The sequence below is a fragment of the Abramis brama genome (genome assembly GCF_963993115.1).
Source record: "Abramis brama genome assembly, chromosome: 2".
In the NCBI taxonomy this organism is placed as follows: Eukaryota; Metazoa; Chordata; class Actinopteri; order Cypriniformes; family Leuciscidae; genus Abramis; species Abramis brama.
The window spans coordinates 58,791,844-58,817,281 of record NC_139964.1 but is presented as its reverse complement, the minus strand read 5'-3'; the positions used below and the strand labels follow the sequence as shown (position 1 = coordinate 58,817,281).

The 25,438-nt window shown below is 36.7% G+C and overlaps 2 protein-coding genes across 7 annotated transcripts in view; one reads left to right on the top strand and one right to left on the bottom strand.

Moving 5' to 3' along the window:
* The window catches only part of brat1 (BRCA1-associated ATM activator 1), a 17,404-nt gene extending 15,589 nt beyond the window's left edge, over positions 1–1,815 (bottom strand). The window contains exon 1 of the mRNA XM_084090794.1: positions 1,270–1,815. The gene's annotated coding sequence lies outside the window, so the exon portion shown is untranslated. The remainder of the gene's footprint in view (positions 1–1,269) is intronic.
* Positions 1–25,438, top strand: part of LOC311068354 (kinesin-like protein KIF19) — a 27,305-nt gene extending 1,867 nt beyond the window's left edge. Inside the window, exons 1-19 of one of the 6 annotated variants that reach the window (XM_084090737.1) lie at positions 2,717–4,572; positions 6,029–6,109; positions 12,198–12,308; positions 12,539–12,626; positions 12,756–12,892; positions 13,005–13,130; positions 14,353–14,445; positions 14,553–14,654; positions 14,970–15,122; positions 17,122–17,244; positions 19,128–19,284; positions 20,486–20,648; positions 21,698–21,875; positions 22,082–22,352; positions 22,488–22,609; positions 23,088–23,459; positions 24,281–24,452; positions 24,675–24,782; positions 24,888–25,438. In XM_084090737.1, the coding sequence (XP_083946863.1) occupies positions 4,531–4,572; positions 6,029–6,109; positions 12,198–12,308; positions 12,539–12,626; positions 12,756–12,892; positions 13,005–13,130; positions 14,353–14,445; positions 14,553–14,654; positions 14,970–15,122; positions 17,122–17,244; positions 19,128–19,284; positions 20,486–20,648; positions 21,698–21,875; positions 22,082–22,352; positions 22,488–22,609; positions 23,088–23,459; positions 24,281–24,452; positions 24,675–24,782; positions 24,888–25,048 (2,760 nt within the window). In that variant the 5' untranslated portion in view covers positions 2,717–4,530 and the 3' untranslated portion in view covers positions 25,049–25,438. Of the gene's footprint in view, positions 1–2,716; positions 4,573–6,028; positions 6,110–10,155; positions 11,220–11,259; positions 12,114–12,197; positions 12,309–12,538; positions 12,627–12,755; positions 12,893–13,004; positions 13,131–14,352; positions 14,446–14,552; positions 14,655–14,969; positions 15,123–17,121; positions 17,245–19,127; positions 19,285–20,485; positions 20,649–21,697; positions 21,876–22,081; positions 22,353–22,487; positions 22,610–23,087; positions 23,460–24,280; positions 24,453–24,674; positions 24,783–24,887 lie in introns of those variants that run through there. The other 5 variants (XM_084090740.1, XM_084090739.1, XM_084090741.1 and 2 more) reach the window with 5 other exon arrangements.

The window sequence follows — 25,438 nt, the reverse complement described above, 5'->3', positions numbered from 1 at the left end:
CCCCCAAGAAGCACAGAGATCTATATATATATTTAAGGGCGTGCAAAGATGGGTGGTGTTTATGATCATATAGTGGGCCGGTCTGGGCCAAAATGCCCGGGGCGATTTTTTGTCCCAGTCCAGCCCTGTGTATATCCAAGTGAAAGCTTCTCGAACAAGAAAAAATTTAGGGAGGGCTTGATGTTGATTATTTGGATCGTTGTGCTTTGCTATTGCTGTGATGTCATGTGAGTGACATGTTGTCCCGTCCTCACGTCAGACATTCTCATCAGAGAAGAGAAGAGATGTTGCTGCAAGAGGGAAGGGATGTCATTTTGATTTAAAAAAAACATTTATAATAAATACAGCAATATTCCATAAAATACAAGAATTTTGATTGTGAAATCATGGTGACTTTAAAGAGTGTAGCCTATAATACACGTTGCGCATCACCTCTGTGTTTTGGAGCAACTGTTGAGGCCAACTGTATAGTCTGAATATGCTTATACATGCTGGACAAAGCTGAGCTGAGCTTGACTTCGCAAAAAAATATTCTGGTATGATTTCAGTCAGACTAAAGCATTTACATGACATTAAAAAATATATGAATTATTGTTTTTTAGAACTAACTTCGAACTTTTGAAGTGCATAAACACACTTACTGATTCACATATTCCTGCTGAGAATGGATGTTTCATTTTAATATGAAAAGTAAGAGCTCATATTCTTAAAACCCCTGTCAAAGCCATTTGCCTTCATATTCAATTGAGCAGTGTGTGATTTTACTTTTACTTTTGGCCGCTGTGCAACAATAAGGACTAAGAATGGTTATTCTGATGCTGGAGTGAACATTGTTACCGGGGTGTGCCTGTGCCGCGCGCTTGTGTGTGTGCGACGTGCGTGCCAGTGTTGCCAGATTGGGACGGTGATTTCCAGCCCAAAAGCTCACCAAAACCCACCCACTACAAGAAAAAACCGCCCAAAATTTTACTGCCAAAATAATATGATATAATTTCATTACCATGTCATTCAAGGTTGATAAGCACAATTTGTATCTCCTTAAAACAAAATAACAATGATAAAATAAATAAAAAAATTAATTTTTTTTCCAGGAAAACAGATCAAAACAGGGCAATAATTAAGGAGAATTAGCCAATATGACTAAAATGTCCAGATGGACACTGTCAAAACGGCAATCAAGAAATGAACCGATGACTTTAACACTCGGAAGTACACATTGCAGAACATAACGCAGAATTTAGCAGTAAAAACGGATTCATCGATTCAAACCTTTTTCAGCAGCTGTCAGGGTCGAGTATAGTGCAGTCTGGACGGTGTAAAAGTTGCCGATGTCTGGTAAGGTTAGGCTAGTGTGCACATGACCATGGACAGGAGTCGTCCCATATTTGATTTCATTTCAAGTCATTCAACTGTGCTCTCTCCTCTCAGAGTTATAGTCACCATCGATATCTCGATCCCACCACATGTACGTTTTTAGAGTTGCTCACTATCTCACTCTTTACTGTGCAGATACAACTTACTGTTTAGTAGGCTATATCACTTTGGCATTAGCGATCACTTGAATATACGGAATATACAGCTACTAGAGTTGTGACGTTCGCGAACGAACCGATTCTTTTGAACGGCTCATAAACATGAACGATGGGAGCCGAGTCGCGGCTGGAGGGGAGCCGTTCTTTCTGTCGTTCTTTTTTTCCTATGCGTGTTTCACACAGATGCACACAAATTAGCTCCTCCGCGAGACAGAACAGTTATAGGGGGAGGGGCGCACCCAGCGCAGGGGTGCTACTGCCTAACAGCATGATGATAGACTATCATCATCATTGATAGTTGTGCACGCATCCTTCACGTGAGTACTCCAGTGGAAAAAAAACCTGTACGTAGACATTTCCATTTTATTTATTCTAATTTTATCTACAGTATATGTCTAATACTTTAAATATTTTTTGTTATCTGTCAAAATGTTCTTTTGTGATACTGTTCTTGTATAGAAATTTTTCACTAAAAGCTGTTTTGCACAGACATTCATTGCAGCCCACTTTGTTATTGTTCATTTAAGACTTGAAGGGGCTGATGTCCTATTTGCAAAGTTTACAGTAGTAATAGTAGTAATAGTGGACTGTATGTAGACATTTCCATTTTATTTATTCTAATTTTATCTACAGTATATATTTAAAACTTTAAATATTTTTTGTTTTCTATCAAAATGTTCTTGTGTGGAAGTGTTTGTAGTAAAAGCTGTTTTGCACAGAAATTCATTGCAGCCGGCTTTGTTTTTGATGTTTATTTGTGAGTAGGTATTGTATGAATAACATATGTCAACGTAGCTTTACACATACACACACTTTGTACTAAAGGTAAATCCAAAATAGTCACTGTCTAAGCAGAGGGATGTTGTGCAACCCTATGGAATATAGTCCACACATGACAAATGAGGTAATAATCAATATTTCAGAATAATTCAAACTCAGATATTGGTGTGTGATATCTGAGTTTTAATTATTTGACTACAAATCTCACCTCATCATTCCTCCCAGTGATTATTTCCAGGATAAACTGAGATGCCCCCAAGCTGGCTTCTTAAAACTGACTAAATATTTAAAAAGAGCCAAAAGAGCCGTTATTTTGAACGGCTCTTTGAAAGGAACGGATCGCCAAGATCCGGATCCCCTCAAAGAGCCATAAATCCCATCACTAACAGCTACAACTTATCGCGCTCAATCGCATCTGCCTGCTGATCGCTGATTGGCTAAAAGTGCGTGCTCGTCGGTGATGTCAACACCAACGCCAGCTGACTCTGCATGGGCGTGTGTGTACAGTAATCATGATGACTGATTTTATGGACTACATGCACACTTTAGTTTAGTTTTTTAACCAATTAGACTTTAAAATGTAGATGTTTGAAAACCGCCGAACTGACCCCAAACCAGCCCAAATTTTGTCCACCCGCCCAAACCCTTTTTTACCCGCACAATCAAATTCAAAACCGGAATTTGGAATCGGAGGGTAGACATGTAACCCAATCTGGCAACACTGGTGCGTGCATGTATGTGTGTGCGACGTGCGTGCCTGTATGTGTGTGTGTGTGCGAGAGAGAGAGAGAGAGAGACTACACGATATACATCCTGATTTGTACATTTCTTGATATGCCGCGCTTGTGCGTAACGTTTACTGTTATTATGTATTATTAGCCTAAACAATAAATCAGGTAATCTGGCTTTCATATCAGTGCCTAGCCTCTTTAAGACGTCACCGCACGTCACTGGTAAAGGGCATTGATAAATAATTTGCTATTCTTCTTTTGACAGAGCATGGTAATTGTGTGGGTTATCGCTTCTCAAAAGAAAATATTTCTGATGCAGGAGAGGAATTTCTTTTGTATTGTGATCTAGTCTTTTGTAAAAGATCAATTTGTTTACTAAGGAAACGTTTCTTATTTTTTTCCCACCATCATTCCAGAGGTTATACTTCTAGACATCTTCACTCGTGATGCCAATGTGCTGCAGTATCATGAGGCATTATGTCAAATCCAAGCTGCACTTGGATGCAAAAATTGTAAAATTATAAGGGAATTTTAACACAAAAGCATTGAAATAAATTTAGGCAAGTGAGCATGACATGAGCCACGAGTTTTTCACAAGCATCATACATTTTTGATATGAGAATTTTCTTTGTATTTAATTTAATTTACTTAATGGTGTATTTTACTTGAATTTAATAAACTGAAATAGTTTTAAAGCCTCTATACAAACACACAAGATTGTGTATGTTTACTCCTAGTAAATGTGAACATGTTTCTTCTGTGGCTTAATATTTTTAAAACTTTTTAAAACTATTTTTTATAATTTATTGCATTGACATTATGGTTGTTTTGCACAAAAACAGTGAGTTCATGTCAGGCTCAGCGCTAGGCCCATACCCCCATTTGTTGCAAGTGTAATTTGCAAATGCGAGCAAATTAGCATTATAAAACGACAAAATATGATAAATTTCGGCAAAAAAACTTGCCAAAGTAACCAAACTAGTGTGTACTAGTCTCCATAGCAACAGTAACCGTTTCTTGCGCCAGCACGCGCTGCCTGCGAGCGTCTTGACTGGTTTAAAGAGGCGCGCAAGCACCTTTATCCTTCTTGTTAAATCCTTCACACACGTTTTCTCTTAAATATCATCGCAAATATGAGGATAACTGTGGTTTGGACTGATGAAAATGTTATTTTAGCTGCACTGGAGAGGATGGGTTGACATAGTCCCAGCATGGTAGGAGCGAGTTGGGTTGTTTCACACCTCTAGGGGTTTCATCACCGTTAACAACCGTCCGCTGGTGAATCCAGGACCTCCGCAGGGGCCAGCCAGCAGCACAAGTCCTGTCTCAGAATGAGATTAGAAGATTAACTAGGCTAACCCGCAGTAAATCACCAGTATATTCTAGCGTAGCATTAGCTGAGGCGTATTTTGATATTGTCTGTAAAAAAACAAAACAGGCTTTGATACAGCACAAGACTGGAGTAACGTTAAGTTGGGAATAAAAAGATGAAGGATTTGCCAGGAGAGTGGAAGGACCATCAACTCACGGTAGGCTGTCGATCTTTTATTAAAGCACCACATTTCATTCAACAGTAAGGTTGAACACCTGTCACTTGCACCTGTCACGAATGTCCCGCAGGAAAATGTAACGTTACAGGCTACACATAGAGATGCATGATAATCTGTCTCCTGCGGGACAGGAGAGAATCATCTAGTGAACAGAACGTGTCTCTTGTTGTGAAAACAAATGATAACACTTATAATAACATTCGTTAGTATGTCACTACATGTGGAGACTATGCAGCAGTTATCACGTTTTTAGTGAATATTATCAGTGTAGTAGAATGTTTTGATAGTCAGTCTTTGTATAGACATACACATTAAAGTCGCTACAAAAAAAAGTAATGTTATAAAAAGATCATACAAAAAGGTAAGAGTATAGCCTAAGTTGTCAAAGGGAGGCTAGTTATTATTGGCAGATATAGGAAAACAGAAATGGCTATCTTTCTCAACATAACAGTATTTAAAATGTATTATATTTGGTAATAAACAATTATGAAATGCAAAATAATGAATGAAAACCACAAGACGCAACATGCATTAGGCATCCTACTATTCAAAAGTGTGGTCAGTAAGATTTTTTTTATTTTTTTGAAAGAAATGAATACTTTTGTTCAAAGACACACTCAATTGATCAAATGTGACAGTAAATAGCCTACATTTATAATGTTACAAAAGATTTCTGTTTCAGATAAATGTTCTTTTGAACTTTTCATTCAGACAATCCTTAAAAAATGTATGGATATGTTTCTACAGAAATATTATGCTGCGCAACTCTTTACAACATGGATAATAAAAAGAAATGTTTCTTGAGCTGCAAATCAGCATATTAGATTAATTTCTGAAGGATCATATGATATTGAAGACTGGAGTAATGATGCTGAAAATTCAGCCTGGCCATCAATAATTTTAAATTAATATTTTAATACATTATTTTATTTTAAATTGTAATAATATTTTCACGATATTACTGATTTGACCTTTTTATCAAATAAAGGGAGCCTTGGTGAGCATTAGAGACTTCTGTCAAAAACGTTTTTTTGTTTGTTTTTTGGCTATCAGAGATTGTGATGAATTATAATATTTAAGAATATATAAACCACATGTGACAACTTGCACTGACCTGACATACCCTGAGAACAAATTTCGACCTTTCGTTAAAAAATGATGTTTATTATAGCCTGTTGATGACCCTTGTCACAATTTATAGTGTAGTGTGTCAAAACCATACAGTAACACTAGATATAACACTACAGTGAACACTTCCCTGTGTGACATCCTCCTATAGTTCTTAACAGATCAGAACAGTTCATGTAGATTCAAATATGAATATTAAATGAATTCAAGTTTTTTGAATGATAATGAACATACATTGTTAAAATATATTTTAAGGCAGATTTATTTAAAGATAAGTTTTTAAATAAATGATGTGCACTGATTCAAGGTTGCTCTGCGCATCCGGCCTCTGAACGATGCAGAGATTGAGGAGGGTGCAACCACAGTGGCGCACAAGATTGACAACCAGGTAGGCAAAAAACAACACGAAGGACCACCTGAGACACTTGTCCAGCATTACCTATAATTCCTGCCTGAAATTATTTAATCAAGTGACATTTGACTTTAAATTTAATACATAGCCTTGTTACAACTAGCCACTGTCTCCCCTATGTTTTGTATACATTTTGAAAACATATGCATAATATTCACAGCTCTTGATTAGGAGTCTGTTGCTGAATCTGTCATGATGGTCTAAAGACCTAATCCTCCCTTTCATCTGCAGTAAATCCTGTTTACAGTCAATAAATAAGGTTTACTGTCTTCTTTGCTTATGCTTGATGTCTTAGGATTCGTAGACAAAGAAACATGCAGCAGACATGTCTTTGTGTGCATGATTATTGGGCAATTCAATATTCTCAATCTCATTTTATATAATTTTTCAAGCACATTTTTCCAATTTCAAACCACATCAATCTTAATAATTATTTATTATATTATATTAGCAGTGCACCTCATGTTTAGATATTTTTAAATATTAGTTAATTTTTACTACAGGTTATGAAAGAATGCAACATTATAGATGTTTGCGGAAAAAAAACATGCTGAGAAGCAAAGCTGCAAATTAAGTGCAAAAGACTTGCAAAGAATTACAGTCAGCTTGAAGGCACCAGGAACTTTTTAAAATGCAACCGTTTTCCAGAACTGTCTACCTGAAGTAGGTGTCAGGTTCTCAGAGGCTTCAGTCGCTTTTCACTAGTGATGGGCATTCCGGCTCTTTTTCGTGAGCCGGCTCGTTTGACTCGGCTCACTGAAAAGAGCCGGCTCTTTTTGACTCACAAACGGCTCTTTAAAAAATATATGTTTTAACTCGCTGAAAGTCCACCACACAACTGTGCAACGTGAATATTCACATTTTTAATTGTCCATAACAACCCAAAAACTAGCCTGCTTGCCTTGCACATCTAATTAATGGGCAAAGTTATGACTGACTATTTTTCTTACCTTCTTTTTTTACTTTTTGATGTGGATATTATTGAGCTTGTAGAAGTTTAGCTCTTGCGTTCTTCTTAACATCTTGCGCTGCAATTGCCCGATGTCATTTCTGAGTCATATCAGACCATAATCTGTCTCTCTTTTAAATGCATGTTCCACAGTAGGCTACGATTGGCTGTTTTAAAATATAATTAATATCGAAACAAAATAACAAAATAGCCCAGGCGGTCTCATCTAAGAGACATTTAGGCCTCCTCCAATAGTACTGACAGCTGGGCATAGCTTGCAGGGTTGCTTAGTGGCAAACTTTTTTCATTTGATTGGTTCAACCGCCACCCGCCCGAATTTAATTAAAATATTATTTTTCGTCACGTCATCCGCCTGATCCGCGGTTTATCCGCATCTCTAGTGTGTGTGTGTGAGTTTGCTCGGCCCTCCCTCATGCAGTTTAATTGGTTAACATCGCGTGTATGATTGACAGGAACAGAATGTGAGGCTGATCAGACAGTCGAAACAAATGTGTGTGCGCCTTTAGGCCTATATAATTATGTTTTTGTTGGTTTTTGAATTAGTCAATTATTTTAAATGCAATTAAAATCATTCATTATTTCATTATTAGCCTACACAATGATTTAATTTCTATAGGCTATATTTTTAAAAATAGAGTCGGCTCTTCAGATATGCGAGCCGGCTCCCGTCGTTCACCTACAAGAGCCGGCTCTTAGATCCGGCTCATTCGCGAACGACCCATCACTACTTTTCACAAGAACAGTTCTAAGAATGCCAAGGAATGGTTCCAGTTATATTTCCACTTGAGATTGGTTTGGCAAAGCGCGTTCACAAACCGTTCTCGGCTTGGAATTCTCTGCACGGTTGGCAACAACTGATGCATTTGTATTACATTCCAAAGAGCTCTGTTTCAGCCTCGAGGTGGAAATTGAAACCATATCCATACCAGCTGGGCTGGATTTGCACGGACTGGAACGGTTAAGCAGGTTGGGCCAGTTTGTTTTGGTTGCAACCCTGTAGGCTATCACATGAAATACGTTCTGAGGGAACTATTTTGCAAATCGCAATTACGTTACATGCCAACATATAAGCAGTGCTATTACGTTGGTCCTTAACCTAATATAAGCAGTGCTATTACGTTGGTCCTTAACCTAATATAGCCAGTCTATTGCAGTGCTATTACGTTTGTCCTGAACATAATACATCCAAAGCAGGTTTCTTTTCACACGTAGCAGCTAATGCTGTTCATTTTGTTTTAATTATTTACTCCCTTTTTTCTCATTGGGCTACAAAATATTATCTATGCCAGGGCGAGTCAAATGGCGGCACCCAGACAATTTTTTATCTGGCCCTCCAACTGGTTTTTGATGTTTAAAACCCCTCGCAATCTGATATCAAAGTCCCCGCAAAGGTGTAGCGCGTTCAGCGGTGAGTTTAACAACGCAGCGGTGAATTTAACAACACTCAACTGCAGGCAAAACGGCATTCAGAGGTGAGTTTGACCAAAGCAACCCTCAACTGCAGGCAAAACGACATTAAAAGGTGAGTTTAACAACGCTCTAAGACGCTTGCAAGTAAGCAGTTTTAGCGTTTTCTTGTCATAGGTAGGACACTGCTTTAAGAAGCTGGATAACGTATTTTTATCGGAGGTTTGATTAAAAACTGTTGAGTCAGGACAATAAGTTGTGTTTAGAAACTTTAGATTTGTAAGGTGGCCATTTCTTATGACGATATATATATAAAACATTCCCAATTTATTTTAATATAAAAAAAAATTCCCAAACAAAGCCACAGCAGAACTTAAAATAAATAAATATATATATATATATATATATATGAATCAGTCAATAATTTATGACAGCATTACTTATTATTATATATTAATTGTTTTATTTCTTATTGAAAAATTGTGATGAGCCACAATTTTGTAGTTATGAAATAAATTGTATTGTTAATTATGGATTTATTTGGTTTATTATATATTTTTGAGTGGATTTTAAACAATTAGGCTGTAAAACAAACCAATCTGGCTTAATTGTTCTTCACTCTGAACATTTATAATGTTGGATAATAGTTGTGAGCTAATGTAACGTTAGCCTAATACTTAAACTTGAATTCAATAACGTTAGCTAACTTTGCTAGCCTGCACATTTGGTGCAGAAAGCTATATTTTTATAATTTCTTCTATCATTTATCGTCATAAGAAATGGCCACCTTACAAATCTAAAGTTTCTAAACACAACTTATTGTCCTGACTCAACAGTTTTTAATCAAACCTCCGATAAAAATACGTTATCCAGCTTCTTAAAGCAGTGTCCTACCTATGACAAGAAAACGCTAAAACTGCTTACTTGCAAGCGTCTTAGAGCGTTGTTAAACTCACCTTTTAATGTTGTTTTGCCTGCATTTGAGGGTTGCTTTGGTCAAACTCACCTCTGAATCATACCTGTCAAGTTTTGGATTTGAAAATAAGGGAAATTTTCCGGCACCCACCGCGAGCAGTCCCACCACCCCAACCAAGCTCCAGTAGGCTATCCCTTACATTTTAAGACAGGTGTACAAGAAAGCTAAAATCACCACTTGTCAACCACTTGTAAACTACAATTTAGAAGTTAAGTGCACTGAAATACCATTCTAATTACTAGTAAAAGTAATACCTTTACAAGAAGCCTATAGCCTATTTCAGGGTTTTTCCTGGCTCAAAACGAGGCAGAGGTGATAAAATCATAATAATGTATTTTAATTATAAGATAATTACATGTGTATTTTTTTTGTAGATCATCATATAGCCTAATGTGTTTCCCATAGTTTTTTGTTGGTGGAGCTTGGTATCTCTAGGGGGGTCCGGGGGCATGCCCCCCCCTGAAGAAAAATTTGTACATTTTAAAGATAAATTCATTAATCTGGTGCACTTTGAGTCACCCAAATCCACTGTTAAAAATAAATAATCCACCCGCAAACCACCTATATTCTTTGATTTAGATATCTGCATCTGATCATCACATTACAATTATTAAAATTCTCAGTGTTAAGCATGATAATATGGTAACATATCACACTGAAGTAGGCTGATTTAAAATTAACATTTATTTAAAATAATAGTTTTTCCTTTGGCAAAATTACATTTCCTTAATAGCCTAAACAGAGGCTTTACTCCCTTGAAGCTTAAATTGTCAATGTTTCATTACATCACTGTTTGAAAACACTCAGAATAATTTTTTGTACCTTTATAAAGGGCATTTTCCCCTAATTTTATTAAATGTATGCTCCATGTTTCATTTCAAATTCTTAAATTTGATAAATATATTCAATTAAAATAATTAGACACTAGGCTGTTACCAATAAAATTAAATAATTTACATTGAAAAATTGTAACTGTATTAAATTAGATTATTTTAAATATTTTTGAATATACAAATAAGGAATGTTGAAAAGAATGATACTTTATGAAACTAGCGTTTTGTCATTCAACGTTGACACTTGCTCGAGAAGTTGAAGTCGTTCTCTATCTCCGTTGCTTCTAGCCACGGTGGTTAAAAATGGTACGGTCCACAATAGGGGTGTCTGAAATCGCTTTACATTAAAATGTCCCTACAGTGAAAATAGGAGTTGACTTGTATTGTAACTGTAATTATATTTTTCACAATATCAGAAAAATTATCTGACCCCCGCTGCTAAAGTCGCAGTTACAAAACGCGTGACTGTCCCCCACCCTGCTCCTCTTCAGAAAAGTAAATACGCTGTCCCACTGATCGCGGTATTTACATGAGGGTTTTGTTTTTTTGGCAGGAGTGCCTTCCGTCTCTGTCATATCGTCCATCATCCGTCTCTGTTTTTATTCTTTTTTTTCCGCGTTGTCACTCATCATCTGACCTCACACACTAATCTCGCGACAACTGCCACCTACAGCACCTGTAGTAGGCTACTGCAGGTGGCAGTTATCGCGAGACTAGTGACAGAGCTCAGACTGGGAATGTATTTTTTTTTTTTAACTCTGCCCGGGCTCGGGGTATTATTATTTTTTAATAATGCAGGTTAAAATACGGGAGATTTACGGGAAAATACTAATACGGGAGGACGGCGGGAAAGAAGGGTAAAATACGGGACTTTCCCGGCCAAAACGGGATACTTGACAGGTATGCTCTGAATGCCGTTTTGCCTGCAGTTGAGTGTTGTTAAATTCACCGCTGCGTTGTTAAACTCACCGCTGAACGCGCTACAGCTTTGCGGGGACTTTGATATCAGATTGCGAGGGGTTTTAAACATCAAAAACCAGTTGGAGGGTCAGATAAAAAATTATCTGGGTGCCGCCATTTGACTCGCCCTGGCATAGATAATATTTTGTAGCCCAATGAGAAAAAAGGGAGTAAATAATTAAAACAAAATGAACAGCATTAGCTGCTACGTGTGAAAAGAAACCTGCTTTGGATGTATTATGTTCAGGACAAACGTAATAGCACTGCAATAGACTGGCTATATTAGGTTAAGGACCAACGTAATAGCACTGCTTATATGTTGGCATGTAACGTAATTGCGATTTGCAAAATAGTTTCCTCAGAACGTATTTCATGTGATACAGGGTTGTTTTGTTGCCGTTTGTGGAGCCTGGGCTGTCTACAGAGCAAAAGTTTGGGGTCAGTAATTTTTTTAAAGAATAATAATACTTTCATACTGCAAGGAAGCATTAAACTTTTACATTACTACAAAAAATAGTTTAATTAAATGCTGTTCTTTTGAACTGTCTATTAATCAAAGCATCCTCTTTCCACAAAAATATTAAGCAGCACAACTGTTTTTAGTATTGTAAATAAATGTTACAGCTGAAAATTCAGCTTTTCCATGAAAAATTGTTGCAAAACAGTTATTTTAATTTGTAATACAATTTCACAATATTACTTTATGCAGAATTGGTGAGCATAAGAGTTTTCTTTCAAAAACATTTTTAAAAAAATCTTACTGAGCCCAAACTTTTGAACGGTAGTGTACAATATGTCACAGAGAGTGTGGACATCAGTCTCAACATATTTCAGGTCATTTATTTTGCAGTGAGTTAATGTTTAAACATTGCCGAATTGATCTAAGAGTTCATTCTCATGTCTAATTACTTTCTTCAGATGGTGGTGTTGATGGACCCCTGTGAGGATGCTGACAATGTCCTGAGGGCCAACCGCTCACGTGAAAAAACATACATGTTTGATGTTGCATTTGATTATACTGCAACCCAGGTGTGTAGTAGTGATGCTCTTCCACACAAAATATTTACTCTTTTTGTTAGTCATGGGATACTTGATCCTCATCCTACATGTTCATTAAGATTTTAAGGTGCCGTTCTTGAAAAAAAAGTAATCGGTTTTCAAATTAGTTTTTGTGTTTAGGTAATTTAAGGTTTTGAAAGATATAGCATGACAATCACAGTTCCAGACCTCAATGTTACTTACTTTTTTCTTTACTTCAGGAGGATGTTTATGTGGCAACAACAAAAAATCTTATTGATGGTGTGATTGCTGGTTATAATGCCACCGTCTTTGCATATGGACCCACAGGTAATGTAGATGTGAATTTTTTTTTTAGTGTTTGGATTTTAAAAAAGCACATACTTTATATTCTAAAACCCTACAAAACTGCATTCACGTTTCCTGCAAACTTCTTGTAACAATTTATTGATTTTTTAGGAGCTGGAAAGACATACACTATGTTAGGCTTAGATTCTGAGCCTGGCATTTACATACGCACACTCAATGATCTCTTTACGGCCATTGAAGACAGTACCGAGGACTTGAATTGCAGTGTTTATATGTCATATATAGAGGTCAGTCTTATTGATTTGATGATATTACATCAATTTTGGTACTGTCCCTTTTGGACTTTATACAAATGCAGTGTGTCCTGAATGCACTAAACATTAATGAACTTCTTTGCAGATTTATAATGAGATGATCAGAGATCTGTTGAATCCATCTTCTGGATACCTTGAGCTGCGTGAGGACGCTAAAGGGAAAATAAAAATTGCAGGCATCACTGAATTCTCTACATGTAATGCTAAAGAGGTACTTTTTAATAGCTTAAAATACACTACCATTCAAAAGTCTGAAGTCTGTAAGATTTTATTATCATTTTCTTTAATAAATGAATACTTTTATTCAGCAAGTCTGCATTAAATTGTTCCAATGTGACAGTAGAGGCATTTATAATGTTATGAAAAAAGATTTCTATTTCAAACAAATGCTATTCTTTTAATCTTTTATTCATGACAGAATTCTGGGGGGAAAGTTTCCACACAAAAAGTATTAAGCATGATAATAATAATAATAATAATAAGAAGAAATGTTTCCTGAGAACCAAATCAGCCTATTAGAATGATTTCTGAAGGATCATGTGACACTGAAGAAGTAATGATGCCGAAAATTCAGCTTTACAGCTGAATTTTAAATTGTAACAATAGTTCACAATAAGACAATTTTTACTGTATTTTTTATCAAATTAATGCAGCTTTGGTGAGCATAAGATACTTTTCACAAACATTAAAAAATCTTACCAACCCAAAACATTTGAAAATTAGTGCAAGTCTAGTTATTAGAAGTTACGTTGGATTAGATAAAGTGAGCATGTCATTGTAAGTGTCATCCTGAAAGTGCCAGCAGCCATATCACCCTGTAGCCCAAGACTGGTTTCCCACTGAAGCTAAGCAGGGCTGAGCCTGGTCAGTACCTGGATGGGAGACCTCCTGGGAAAACTAGGGTGCTGATGGAAGAGGTGTTAGTGAGGCGCTCACCCTGTGGTCTGTGTGGGTCCTAACGCCCCAATGAGATGTTAAACCGAGGTCCTGAAATCTGTGGTCATTAAAAATCCCAGGATGTCCTTAGAAAAAAGAGTAGGGGTTTAACCCTGGCATTCTGGCATTAATTTTCCCACTGGCTTCTATATATCATCATGGCCTCCTAATCATCCCCATATATACTGATTTTGGCTTCATCACTCTGTCTTCTCTCCACCAATAAGCTGGTGTGTGGTGGGTGTTTTGGCTCACTATGGCTGCCGTCGCATCATCCAGGTGGATGCTGCACATTGGTGGTGGTTAAGGAGATTCCCCCCTTCCATGTAAAGCACTTTGAGTGCTGAGAAAAGTGCTATATTAATGTAATGAATTATTATTATTATTATTATTATTACTATTATTATTAATTTCCCATGATTGGCCTGTCTACTCCTTATAGTGTCTCCAGTAAAGGATGATGTCCTTCTGAACCTGGTGTTTGCTTGTGATTTTAGATAATGGCTCTTTTGACCAAAGGGAATAAACTGAGGACCCAGGAGTCGACAGCTGCTAACAAGACGTCATCTCGCTCTCATGCTATACTTCAGGCAAGCCTAAAACAGAGACACACACACACACACACAATAATCATGTGCATGACCTCAAATTGGCACTGTAGTTTGAGTGTGCGCCTCCTGCTTTGTCTACTCCACAGGTGGCAGTCAAGCAAAAGAGTCGCGTAAAGGATATCAACGAGGAGGTCAGGGTGGGAAAGCTATTCATGGTAGACTTGGCAGGAACTGAGCGAGCATCACAGGTACATGCTGTGCGTGTGGATGTGCTGAAGTGGAAACGCAAGCTTTTAAATTCCTCATGGATGCCAGATTTTATAGTCCAGTGCCCTCTCTCATCTTTCATCTAAATAAATATTTAAGTTCTTCTATCCTTCATTATTCATATGCAAATAATGTGAGACTGATTAAAGAATTTGAGCATGTCACATTTCATATGGCAGCCAAAACATCACAAACATCCTTTGTTAAATTCAAACATTCTTAGACAATTTCTTTGTCAATGAACACCAACAGACAGTCATTTGTCCTGTTCTGAAGCATACATTCTCTTCTCTCAGACTCAAAACAGAGGAAAGAGAATGAAAGAAGGAGCACATATAAACCGTTCCCTGTTAGCACTGGCCAACTGCATCAATGCCTTGAGTGAGAAGGGTGGGAAAGGTGCTCAGTTTGTCAACTACAGAGACAGCAAACTCACTCGACTTCTTAAGGTGAGAAAAACCAGCTAGGCTACAACAAGTTTAATTAATCTCATTCAAATAGACTTTGTAAGCCTACTGTAAAAAACAGGCTATAGTATATTTTATATAGCATTATATATATATATATATACAGTGAGGAAAATAAGTATTTGAACACCCTGCTATTTTGCAAGTTCTCCCACTTAGAAATCATGGAGGGGTCTGAAATTGTCATCGTAGGTGCATGTCCACTGTGAGAGACATAATCTAAAAAAAAATAATCCAGAAATCACAGCAAATAAGTATTTGAACACCTGAGAAAATCAATGTTAATATTTGGTACAGTAGCCTTTGTTTGCAATTACAGAGGTCAAACGTTTCCTGTAGTTTTTCACCAGGTTTGCACACACTGCAGGAGGGATTTTGGCCCACTCCTCCACACAGATCTTCTCTAGATCAGTCAGGTTTCTGGGCTGTCGCTTAGAAACACGGAGTTTGAGCTCCCTCCAAAGATTCTCTATTGGGTTTAGGTCTGGAGACTGGCTAGGCCACGCCAGAACCTTGATATGCTTCTTACAGAGCCACTCCTTGGTTATCCTGGCTGTGTGCTTCGGGTCATTGTCATGTTGGAAGACCCAGCCTCGACCCATCTTCAATGCTCTAATTGAGGGAAGGAGGTTGTTCCCCAAAATCTCGCAATAAATGGCCCCGGTCATCCTCTCCTTAATACAGTGCAGTCACCCTGTCCCATGTGCAGAAAAACACCCCCAAAGCATGATGCTACCACCCCCATGCTTCACAGTAGGGATGGTGTTCTTGGGATGGTACTCATCATTCTTCTTCCTCCAAACACGTTTAGTGGAATTATGACCAAAAAGTTCTATTTTGGTCTCATCTGACCACATGACTTTCTCCCATGACTCCTCTGGATCATCCAAATGGTCATTGGCAAACTTAAGACGGGCCTTGACATGTGATGGTTTAAGCAGGGGAACCTTCCGTGCCATGCATGATTTCAAACCATGACGTCTTAGTGTATTACCAACAGTAACCTTGGAAACGGTGGTCCCAGCTCTTTTCAGGTCATTGACCAGCTCCTCCCGTGTAGTTCTGGGCTGATTTCTCACCTTTCTTAGGATCATTGAGACCCCACGAGGTGAGATCTTGCATGGAGCCCCAGTCCAAGGGAGATTGACAGTCATGTTTAGCTTCTTCCATTTTCTAATGATTGCTCCAACAGTGGACCTTTTTTCACCAAGCTGCTTGGCAATTTCCCCGTAGCCCTTTCCAGCCTTGTGGAGGTGTACAATTTTGTCTCTAGTGTCTTTGGACAGCTCTTTGGTCTTGGCCATGTTAGTAGTTGGATTCTTACTGATTGTATGGGGTGGACAGGTGTCTTTATGCAGCTAACGACCTCAAACAGGTGCATCTAATTTAGGATAATAAATGGAGTGGAGGTGGACATTTTAAAGGCAGACTAACAGGTCTTTGAGGGTCAGAATTCTAGCTGATAGACAGGTGTTCAAATACTTATTTGCAGCTGTATCATACAAATAAATAGTTAAAAAATCATATATTGTGATTTCTGGATTTTTTTTTTTAGATTATGTCTCTCACAGTGGACATGCACCTACGATGACAATTTCAGACCCCTCCATGATTTCCAAGTGGGAGAACTTGCAAAATAGCAGGGTGTTCAAATACTTATTTTCCTCACTGTATATATATATATATATACAAAAAGTTCTGTCATAGAACTCTAGACGGCGCAGACTGATATGTCCTAACTCAACAAACACTCAGAGAGTTGTCAAGACGACAATATGTAAATAATATATCATACGATTTCTGTATTTCTGCATTGAAAATCCAGATGAACTACTACATTTACCAAAATGTGAAGTGTACAACCAGAGCAGAGCACACTGCATGGAATACTGTATCTCACAATGTTCACAAATGCCTTAATCATTGAAAGTCTTGGTTTGCACAGTTGTCACATAGTTGCAAATTTTGATGTGGATTTCAGGATGCTTTAGGAGGAAACAGTCGCACAGTCATGATTACCCATATTAGTCCTGCCAGCTCCAACTTTGAGGAGTCAAGAAACACACTGGTTTATGCCGACAAAGCCAAAAATATACGAAACAAGGTAAACACATTTAATAGTATTTGTTTAGAAAGTCAAACAAATCAACCACAACTTAAAACTGTTCATGTTAATATTTTAAAATAACCATTGAATAAATATTACACAAACAGAATTAAGTATTAAAATGTATTAACTCTTTCCCCGCCAGCGTAAAAATAATAATAATAATTGGCAGCCAGCGCCAACATTTTTGATCATTTTCACAAAAGTTTCATGGCCCCCAGAATATTTTATTGTATGAATATCTGAACATGCAAAATATCAAAAGAAAGAACAGACTCTCTGCTCCATTTTATTCTAGCTTCATGCATTCTTTTTTTATTAACACTTGAATGTGAGTAAGTAAAAAGCTGAGAAAATCGTGTTTTTGTCAATCACTACGTCTGGATTGGATTCAGAACTATGATCAAAACATAGATGTTGAGTAGATCATAAAACATAGAACATGGAGTAGATCGAGTCCATAAACATCATCAAAGCTTGCTCAGTCCTATACCTCGCCCTGGGTCGACATTTCTTTCAGTAACATTAAGCAGTTTTGATTTATATGCAGTTTATTGTTGATGAATTTGTTATTTTATATATGCATCTGCTTACATATTATATCACTGTTTCTTCTTCGCCTGTGTTTTGATCAGGAGATTCAGTACCCTTTCAGAATACGTGTAATAGCGCCCCCCTACTGTATAACAGTGAAAAAATGGAAACACAGAAATTTCCGTCAATGGCGGGGAAGCGTTGTCTCACAAATGACGGAAATTTCCGTCAATGGCGGGGAAAGAGTTAAGTTTAAGTTAGGTTTTGATTAGGAAATATACAGTACACTACCATTCAAATGTTTTGGGTCACAGAGATTTTTAAAAAGTTTTTGAATAAAGTCTCTTACAGTGCGCTCACCAAGTCTGCATTTAATATATTTATATATAATTTATTCCTGTGATTTTTTGTGTAAACTGTGATTACATTTTAAAATGTAAAAACTTTTACTGTCACTTTTAATCAATTTAATCCTTCCCCGCTGAATAAAAGTATACATTTCTTTAAAAAAATACCGTATTGACCACAAACTATTGAACGGTAGTGTATATTTCACTGATAAATTTAAAAAGTTATGGTTTAACATGGTTAATTCAGCATTATATTTTTCATAATTATGTTTACAATCTGTACTCTGTGGCGACATCAATTAAAGGTGTGGCCGAATTCACATACAGTGCTTGTTAGGTTTCCCCTTTAAAGGGATACTCCACTTTTTTTGGAAATAGGCTCATTTTACAACTCCCCCGGAGTTAAACAGTTGAGTTTTTCCATTTTCGAATCCATTCAGCCGATCTCCGGGTCTGGCGGTACCACTTTTAGCATAGCTTAGCATAGATCATTGAATCGGACATGACCATTAGCATCTCTCTCAAAAAAATGACCAAAGAGTTTCGATATTTTTCCTATTTAAAACTTGACTCTTCTGTAGTTACATCGTGTACTAAGACCGACGGAAAATGAAAAGTTGCGATTTTCTAGGCTGATATGGCTAGGAACTATACTCTCATTCCTGCGTAATAATCAAGAAACTTTGCTGCCGTACCATGGGTGCAGCAGGCGTAATGATATGACGCAGCGCCTGAAAATAGTCAACCTAATAGTCTACCGAGCTGGGGACTATTTTCAGGCGCTAATTTCCAAAAAGTATCCCTTTAAGAATGTTAGTTGCCTGCGGTGTGTGTTTCCCCTTTAATGGAGTGACGTTTTTCTTTTGAGTGTGTTCAGATTAGTAAAGCATTGGCCAGTTCACACAAACACCTACACTTCCATAAATATTATGGATGTTAATGATATATTCTCTTAATGTTCAGTGTCTGATTGCCCAATTGTTTAAACTCTTCTAGGTGAAGCGTAATTTGATGAATGTTTCATATCACCTTGCCCAATACACCAGTATTATTGCTGATCTGCGGAGTGAAATTGACCGACTTCGTGCAAAGATTGACCAACAGAGTCAAGAGCAACAAAAAGGAGAGAAAGCAGGCATTTGTGACATTCAAGGTGTGTTCAATTTGTGTTTGTATTTGGGTGCAGCAGCTGACAATTAATATTGAAATCATCAATTTTATTAAAGGTACACTATTTAACTTTTTTTGGTCAAAATTAACAAAATTTAAACAAGTCAATATGTAATCAATCCCTCTTCCAAAATGTGCTTTTGTCTTACCCTGATTCACTAAGGTAAGCCTGTTATAAGTGTTTATATTTTAGACCTGTCAGGATAATTTCACAGGAAGTTGCTTACATGCATCACTCGCCCGTGTGTGTCTCATCATATCCATAAAGAGAGAAAAGTTGCTCTGGCTACTTTGACATATGTATGGTGTGGGAGTGGCGTAGATTAGTTGTCACAATGAGCGAGAAAGTTTGACATGGAGCAGCTAAATCTCCTACCTTCAGCTCTGGGGAATCACCCATTTTATAAAAAAAAAAAAAAAAAGCAGAAAAGAGGAGAGTCAGCTGGCAAAAAGTGAACACGTCAGAGCTCGTAATAAAACAAGAATCAACATTCGCTTGGCTTTTTGGAGATGTCGAGAACTGAGGGATTTGAAATGTTGTAAAAGCGACGTGGAGATGGTGTTTTTATTACTCAACAGGTTAGTAAGATGTTTTATTGAAAATAAATTAGATAAAAATAGATAAATTGCCACATGTAGAGTTCATTGCAAAGCACTATCTACTGTGAAGGTTCATTATGGGTTGTTGTAGCACTGTGCTGGAATTTATTTTCAAGGAAGTAGCTACCATGTCTATTAATGGGTATAGCTACAGTTACATCTTCAGCTAGTCAGTTTGAGATCCTTTCTATCTAAACTAGTTGTATTGCCTAGTAGAGAATGTTTTATGAGCAGTAGGATAATCTCTCTCTCTTTTTTTAGTTATGAGAAAGAACCATATTCATCTGCACAGTCACGCAGAGCCGAAGCACAACCAAAACAATGTTCTTCCACAAAATGCATGCAATTTTGTTTTTTAACCGCTAGAGGTCCAAAAGTTACATAGTGTATCTTTGGGATTTTAGACTTAAAAATGTACACACTTTACAAGTTATTCTGTTCAAATCCCTAAAGTATGCAAGTATGAGCAATAATATGAGATCTTGCCATGTTAGAACATCAGTGAGGACATTCTTTCTTGAAATAGCAGTAAAAGGGTCATTTTTATGATTGCCAACTGATTTCTCTGAATGGGCTGTTCTTAGCTGAGGTGCAAGAGTACAGTCATGGTGAGATGGCTTTACTGCAGGAGCAGCTCTTGTCTGCCTTCAGGGAGCAGATGGAGATCAGACGCAGCTTGATGGAGCTGGAGAACTGCAGTATGGAACTCCACATAGACACATCCAGACATCTGCTCACCATCTCAGAGTAAACACAAACTTACACATATAAACAGTTAGACTGATCAGCAAGTTTACAGTAGGGTCAGGGTTATTATAGTTACCAAAAACTAAAACAATAAAAATGATTAAACCTTAGTCAACTTGAAATCAAAATTGACAATATTATTGCCGTTTCTATTATAAATGATTTATCTGTGCACATCTTTCTTTTTTTTAATTCATGTGTCATAATCTTTAATCAAAATAGCTCTTGCAGCAACATCTCTTCTCTTCTCTGATGACGTATTTACAACCTGTCACTCACATGACATCACAGCAATAATAAACCACTACAACCCAATCAATTCCTGATGGAAAACATCAAGTCCCGCCCTACATTTTTTCTTGTTTGAAAAGTCAGTTATAAGTCACCATAGGAAAAAAAGGATGATTGCAACTTTCATTTCATGCTGACTTAAAACAGAAATAAAATATATAAAAAACTTAAACATTTCTTATTTTCGTAGAAACCGTACAGACATAAAAAAATAAAAAAATAATAATAATGACAAACACAAAATTACAAAAACTTATATTTTTGATAAATATAAAAATACATAAATATATAAAAAATATGAATTAAAACTATAATAGTATCTCAAAGATACTAAAACAATGATTAGGGTTTAATATTAATTTGAATTTAATTATAAAGTTTAATAACAGTTTAACAATAATTCAAAGTTTAATCACTTTAAAATGTTATTGTATCTATTTAATTACTTCCCCGTATTTTTAAGAGTGTTGCAATGGTAAATTTGACAGAGTGTCTATTTTGAGCTTGTCCTCCAAATATGTCATTACCACCTTACATCATTGCCATCTCACACATAGTTAAAAATCTACACCATCACATATTATACCAAAATCCGCTTGAAATTTCCCAGGACATTTGATAAATGTTTTGATAGTTAAATGTTTCTTTTTTTATTTTAAGTAGTAAAAAATATTCCTGAATACATTATTTAGTATTACATCTTATTATTATCATTTTCATCTCACATCCACCCTCTTTCTCTTTTCTTCATCTGGTAGTTGGGAGCGTGATCGAGCACGTGCCCGGCGAGGGAGAGACGAGGTAACCGAAGAGAAAAGAGAGAGAGATAATGAGGAAGAGCAAGAGAGTGGGCTAGAGGAGCCACAGTATGTTACATCAGCTCGAGAGGAGATCGGCCCCCTACTGGCTGAACAGAGAAAAACAATGGAACTGAAAGTAAGCAAGTTTAATTAAAGACTCATTTATGACTCATTTAAGAGTCATAAAAGCAAATGGACATCTGACATGTAAAGCAGTGACTGCAGTGTAATCCTTTTTAATGTTTATATTATGACCTAAGCTTAATTAGGAGGCATTTTAAAATATTTGTATTTTTGTTCGCCAAAATTAGTTTCCCTATTGCTTTCCACTCTGTTTTTCAGCGTGAACTGGAGGAAAAATTATTGAACATGAAACTGAAGTCATCAAAGATTGAGGAGTTGCTCCCTAAACGCATAAGTAACAGTGAGCAGAGAGACATTCTGACACTGCTTTGTAAAGTCCATGAGCTGGAGCTTGAAAAAACTGAAATCCAGTCAGCTGTTCTCTGTAAAGAAAACGTTCTCCGAACAAAAGACTTCATCATTCAGCGCCACGAGCAGCAGCGGACACTCTGTGATGACATCATACACCAGCAAAAGGCTCTGATTGAAGGTGTGGGTCATTGAAATGGGCAGATGTCTTTAAAAAGACTGATTATAGCATCTGACATTTGTTAAATAAACATTAGGAAATTTCAGATATAAATATATATTATCTGATGTATTTATTTATTAATTCTCTCCACAGATCAAGGACTCTGTGTACCTGAAGAGTTACAAGAGCTTTATTCACTATACTTTGGTGAATTAAGTGATGCAAGCGTGGACCAAATTTTCAACCTTCACACTTTCGTCACAAACTCCAGAGCAGTAAGCAACACTCGTTTTTTGTCCTATTTGATATCTTCCGTTCTTTCTCCTTTTCTTGTCCCTTTTCATTCAGTTTCAACAGTCGCTTTTGATTTTTAAATATACACTACCTCTACCTCTATACCCACCACTTATCTTCAAGCCCAACTCTTGTGATGAAGGTAAACTCACAGAATCGTTCATAGACACTGAACCATCCTGACTGTCAGGCTCATCCTTTAATTTGTGTAAATTAACAACTTTACATCAGAGACACTTTTGACTCAGAATGAAAATATTCAGTAAATTAAATCAAACAGGTCAACATGAACTCAAATTGATGTAACTATATTATTCCCAAATCTAACTTTATTTTGAAATTAGTCTACAATTGATTTAGATGACAAAGCATGTTGATTGATAGTGATACGTTGACGTTTTGCATTTGTGCGTCATAAGTTTTGTGAAGATTGTAATGTGGCTGAATGTCTTTGAGCAGGCTTGTGCTGTTAAGAATTCGACTCCTGTATGTCCTACTGAAGCTGTGAGTCCAGACACTCTGAGGGAAATTGTCAGTGACACCAAGAGCATCTCAGTCATTGCTGCAAAACGCCGCTCAAACCTTCGAGTAAAGGAGTCCAATTCCAGGGTGGCTGGTGTGAATTTGGCCGCAGGACTCAAGTCTTCGGTGAGCATGGACAGTTTAGTTTCAACTTTGGCAGATGAGTCCGCGGAGGTCAAAAGAAACCCCCCAAGACATAGAGGCAGTTCCCAATCGAAGCAGGACTCAAAGAGAACAGAAGGCAGAATGGAGTTGCCTGAGAAACAACAGCGCAAGAAGAAGTCCAGATCTTTTGAAGCAAGCAAAAGGGTATGATCACATTTGTTGTTTCAGTGAGTTTCGGTTAGGCTAAATATGTACACTACTGTTCAAATGTTTGGGGTCAGTAAGATTTTGTGTGTGTGTGTGTGTTTTCTAAGAATTTAAAACTTTTATTCAGCAAGGACACATCAAATTAATCAAAAGTGGCAATAAAGACTTTTATAATATAATTACTAAAGATTTCTGTTTCAAATGTGATGCTGTTCTTTTGAACTTTCTGTTTATCAAAGAGACTTTGGAAAAAATATATCATGGTTTCCACAAAAATATGGAGCAGCACAATTGTTTTCAGCATTGATAATAATAAGAAATGTTTCTTGAGCACCAAATCAGCATATTAGAATGATTCATGAAGGATCATGTGACACTGAAGACTGGAGTAATGATGCTGAAAATCCAGCTTTGCCATCACAGGAATAAATTACATTTTGCAATGTATTAAAACAGAAAACAGTTATTTAAAATTATAATAATATTTAACATTTTTACTGTTTTTGATCAAATAAGTGCAGCCTCTGTGAGACTTCTTTCAAAAACATCTTACTGACACTAAACTTACTGACACTTACTGACATCTTACTGACACTTCTTGTTCTTTGTCTAATATCACATACACTTTTCATCATGTCAGACAAACTATCACTTTTACAGTGTGCTTTTGCTTTTTATTTTCATTGGTACGCATGGCAAAGTGATAACCTAATAATTACATTAAAAAAATAGGTTTCTATGTAAATAGATGCAAAAACTGTCAATTTCAGGTGGCACTCTGAAAGGAGGTGCCTTAATTTGATCTGTTTTTATCACAGCATGTACAAAAACCAAGACAAAACCCTTCCAGATATCCAGCTTTGGAGAGCATCTCCGACAACCGCCTTGTGCAACCAGCATTAAACATGACCCAGCAACTCAACGGTGGTGCTGGAAACCCTGCGACACCCCCAGTAGCTAAAATGAAGAACAACGTCTCTCACTTTACAGGTACAGAACTACAGCTACTTGTTTTTTCAAACTCAAGCAAAATTGAGATTCAGGCTAGAGTTTGGATCTCTGTTAGAAAATGCAGACCATAAAGTGATTTCAGTTTTTCCGGATTTTTAATTTGGGTACCAAAATCAGCTTGTTGCTCTCGTGTCGCAGACGTGAGATGTGTGAGACAGGCCTAAATGAGCAAATTTTGATATTTTGTCAATTTGAATTTAGGAGAAGTGCAGCTTCAGAAGTTAGAGATCAGGGGAACACCACCCAGCACCATCCATCAAAAACACTCCAATGTCAAACGAGGACAGGCAATCTACAAACAACAGCGAGGTGAGGTTTTTTTTTCTTGCTATTCAACAACATGTTTCCTTTGTTTTTAATTGTTTTAAGTTTCCTTTGTTTTTAATTGTTTTAAGTTAATAAAAATGTTTTTAGGCCCAGGAGATGTTTCTTACCCCAGCAATCTCCTACAGCAACCAGGCAATTACAAGAAGTCCACTAATGAAAATCCTAGACAAAAAGGAATGGCCGATGTCAACAGAATGAATGAAGCACGGCAAAAAAACAAACATACTGTAAAAAGGTCATATGTTTGAGTTTCTGCTTCTTAAACAAGAGAAGGTTTTTTTTTGTTTTTTTTCACTAAAATGTACAGCTGAGACTGTTGCGAATTGATGTTATTTTCATTTTATCATAGCATTTCTCAGATATGTATTGAAAATATTATAATTCGAAAAAAACACTTTTTGAGATATTAAATAGAGATTTTATACATTTTACAGAACACATACTAATTTTTTGATAAATCACATTTGAAGCTAATTTATTTGGAGAAAATCTTAGAAATAAAAAATGTAAATAAGCTTGGAAATAAAGCATGATTCAGAATGGCTTTTTTCTCTGTATTGAGTAAGCTGCTAAAACAAAATCATTTATTGTGATTGATTGTTTTATAATAAAAATTGAATTATATAAAAATTTGTGTG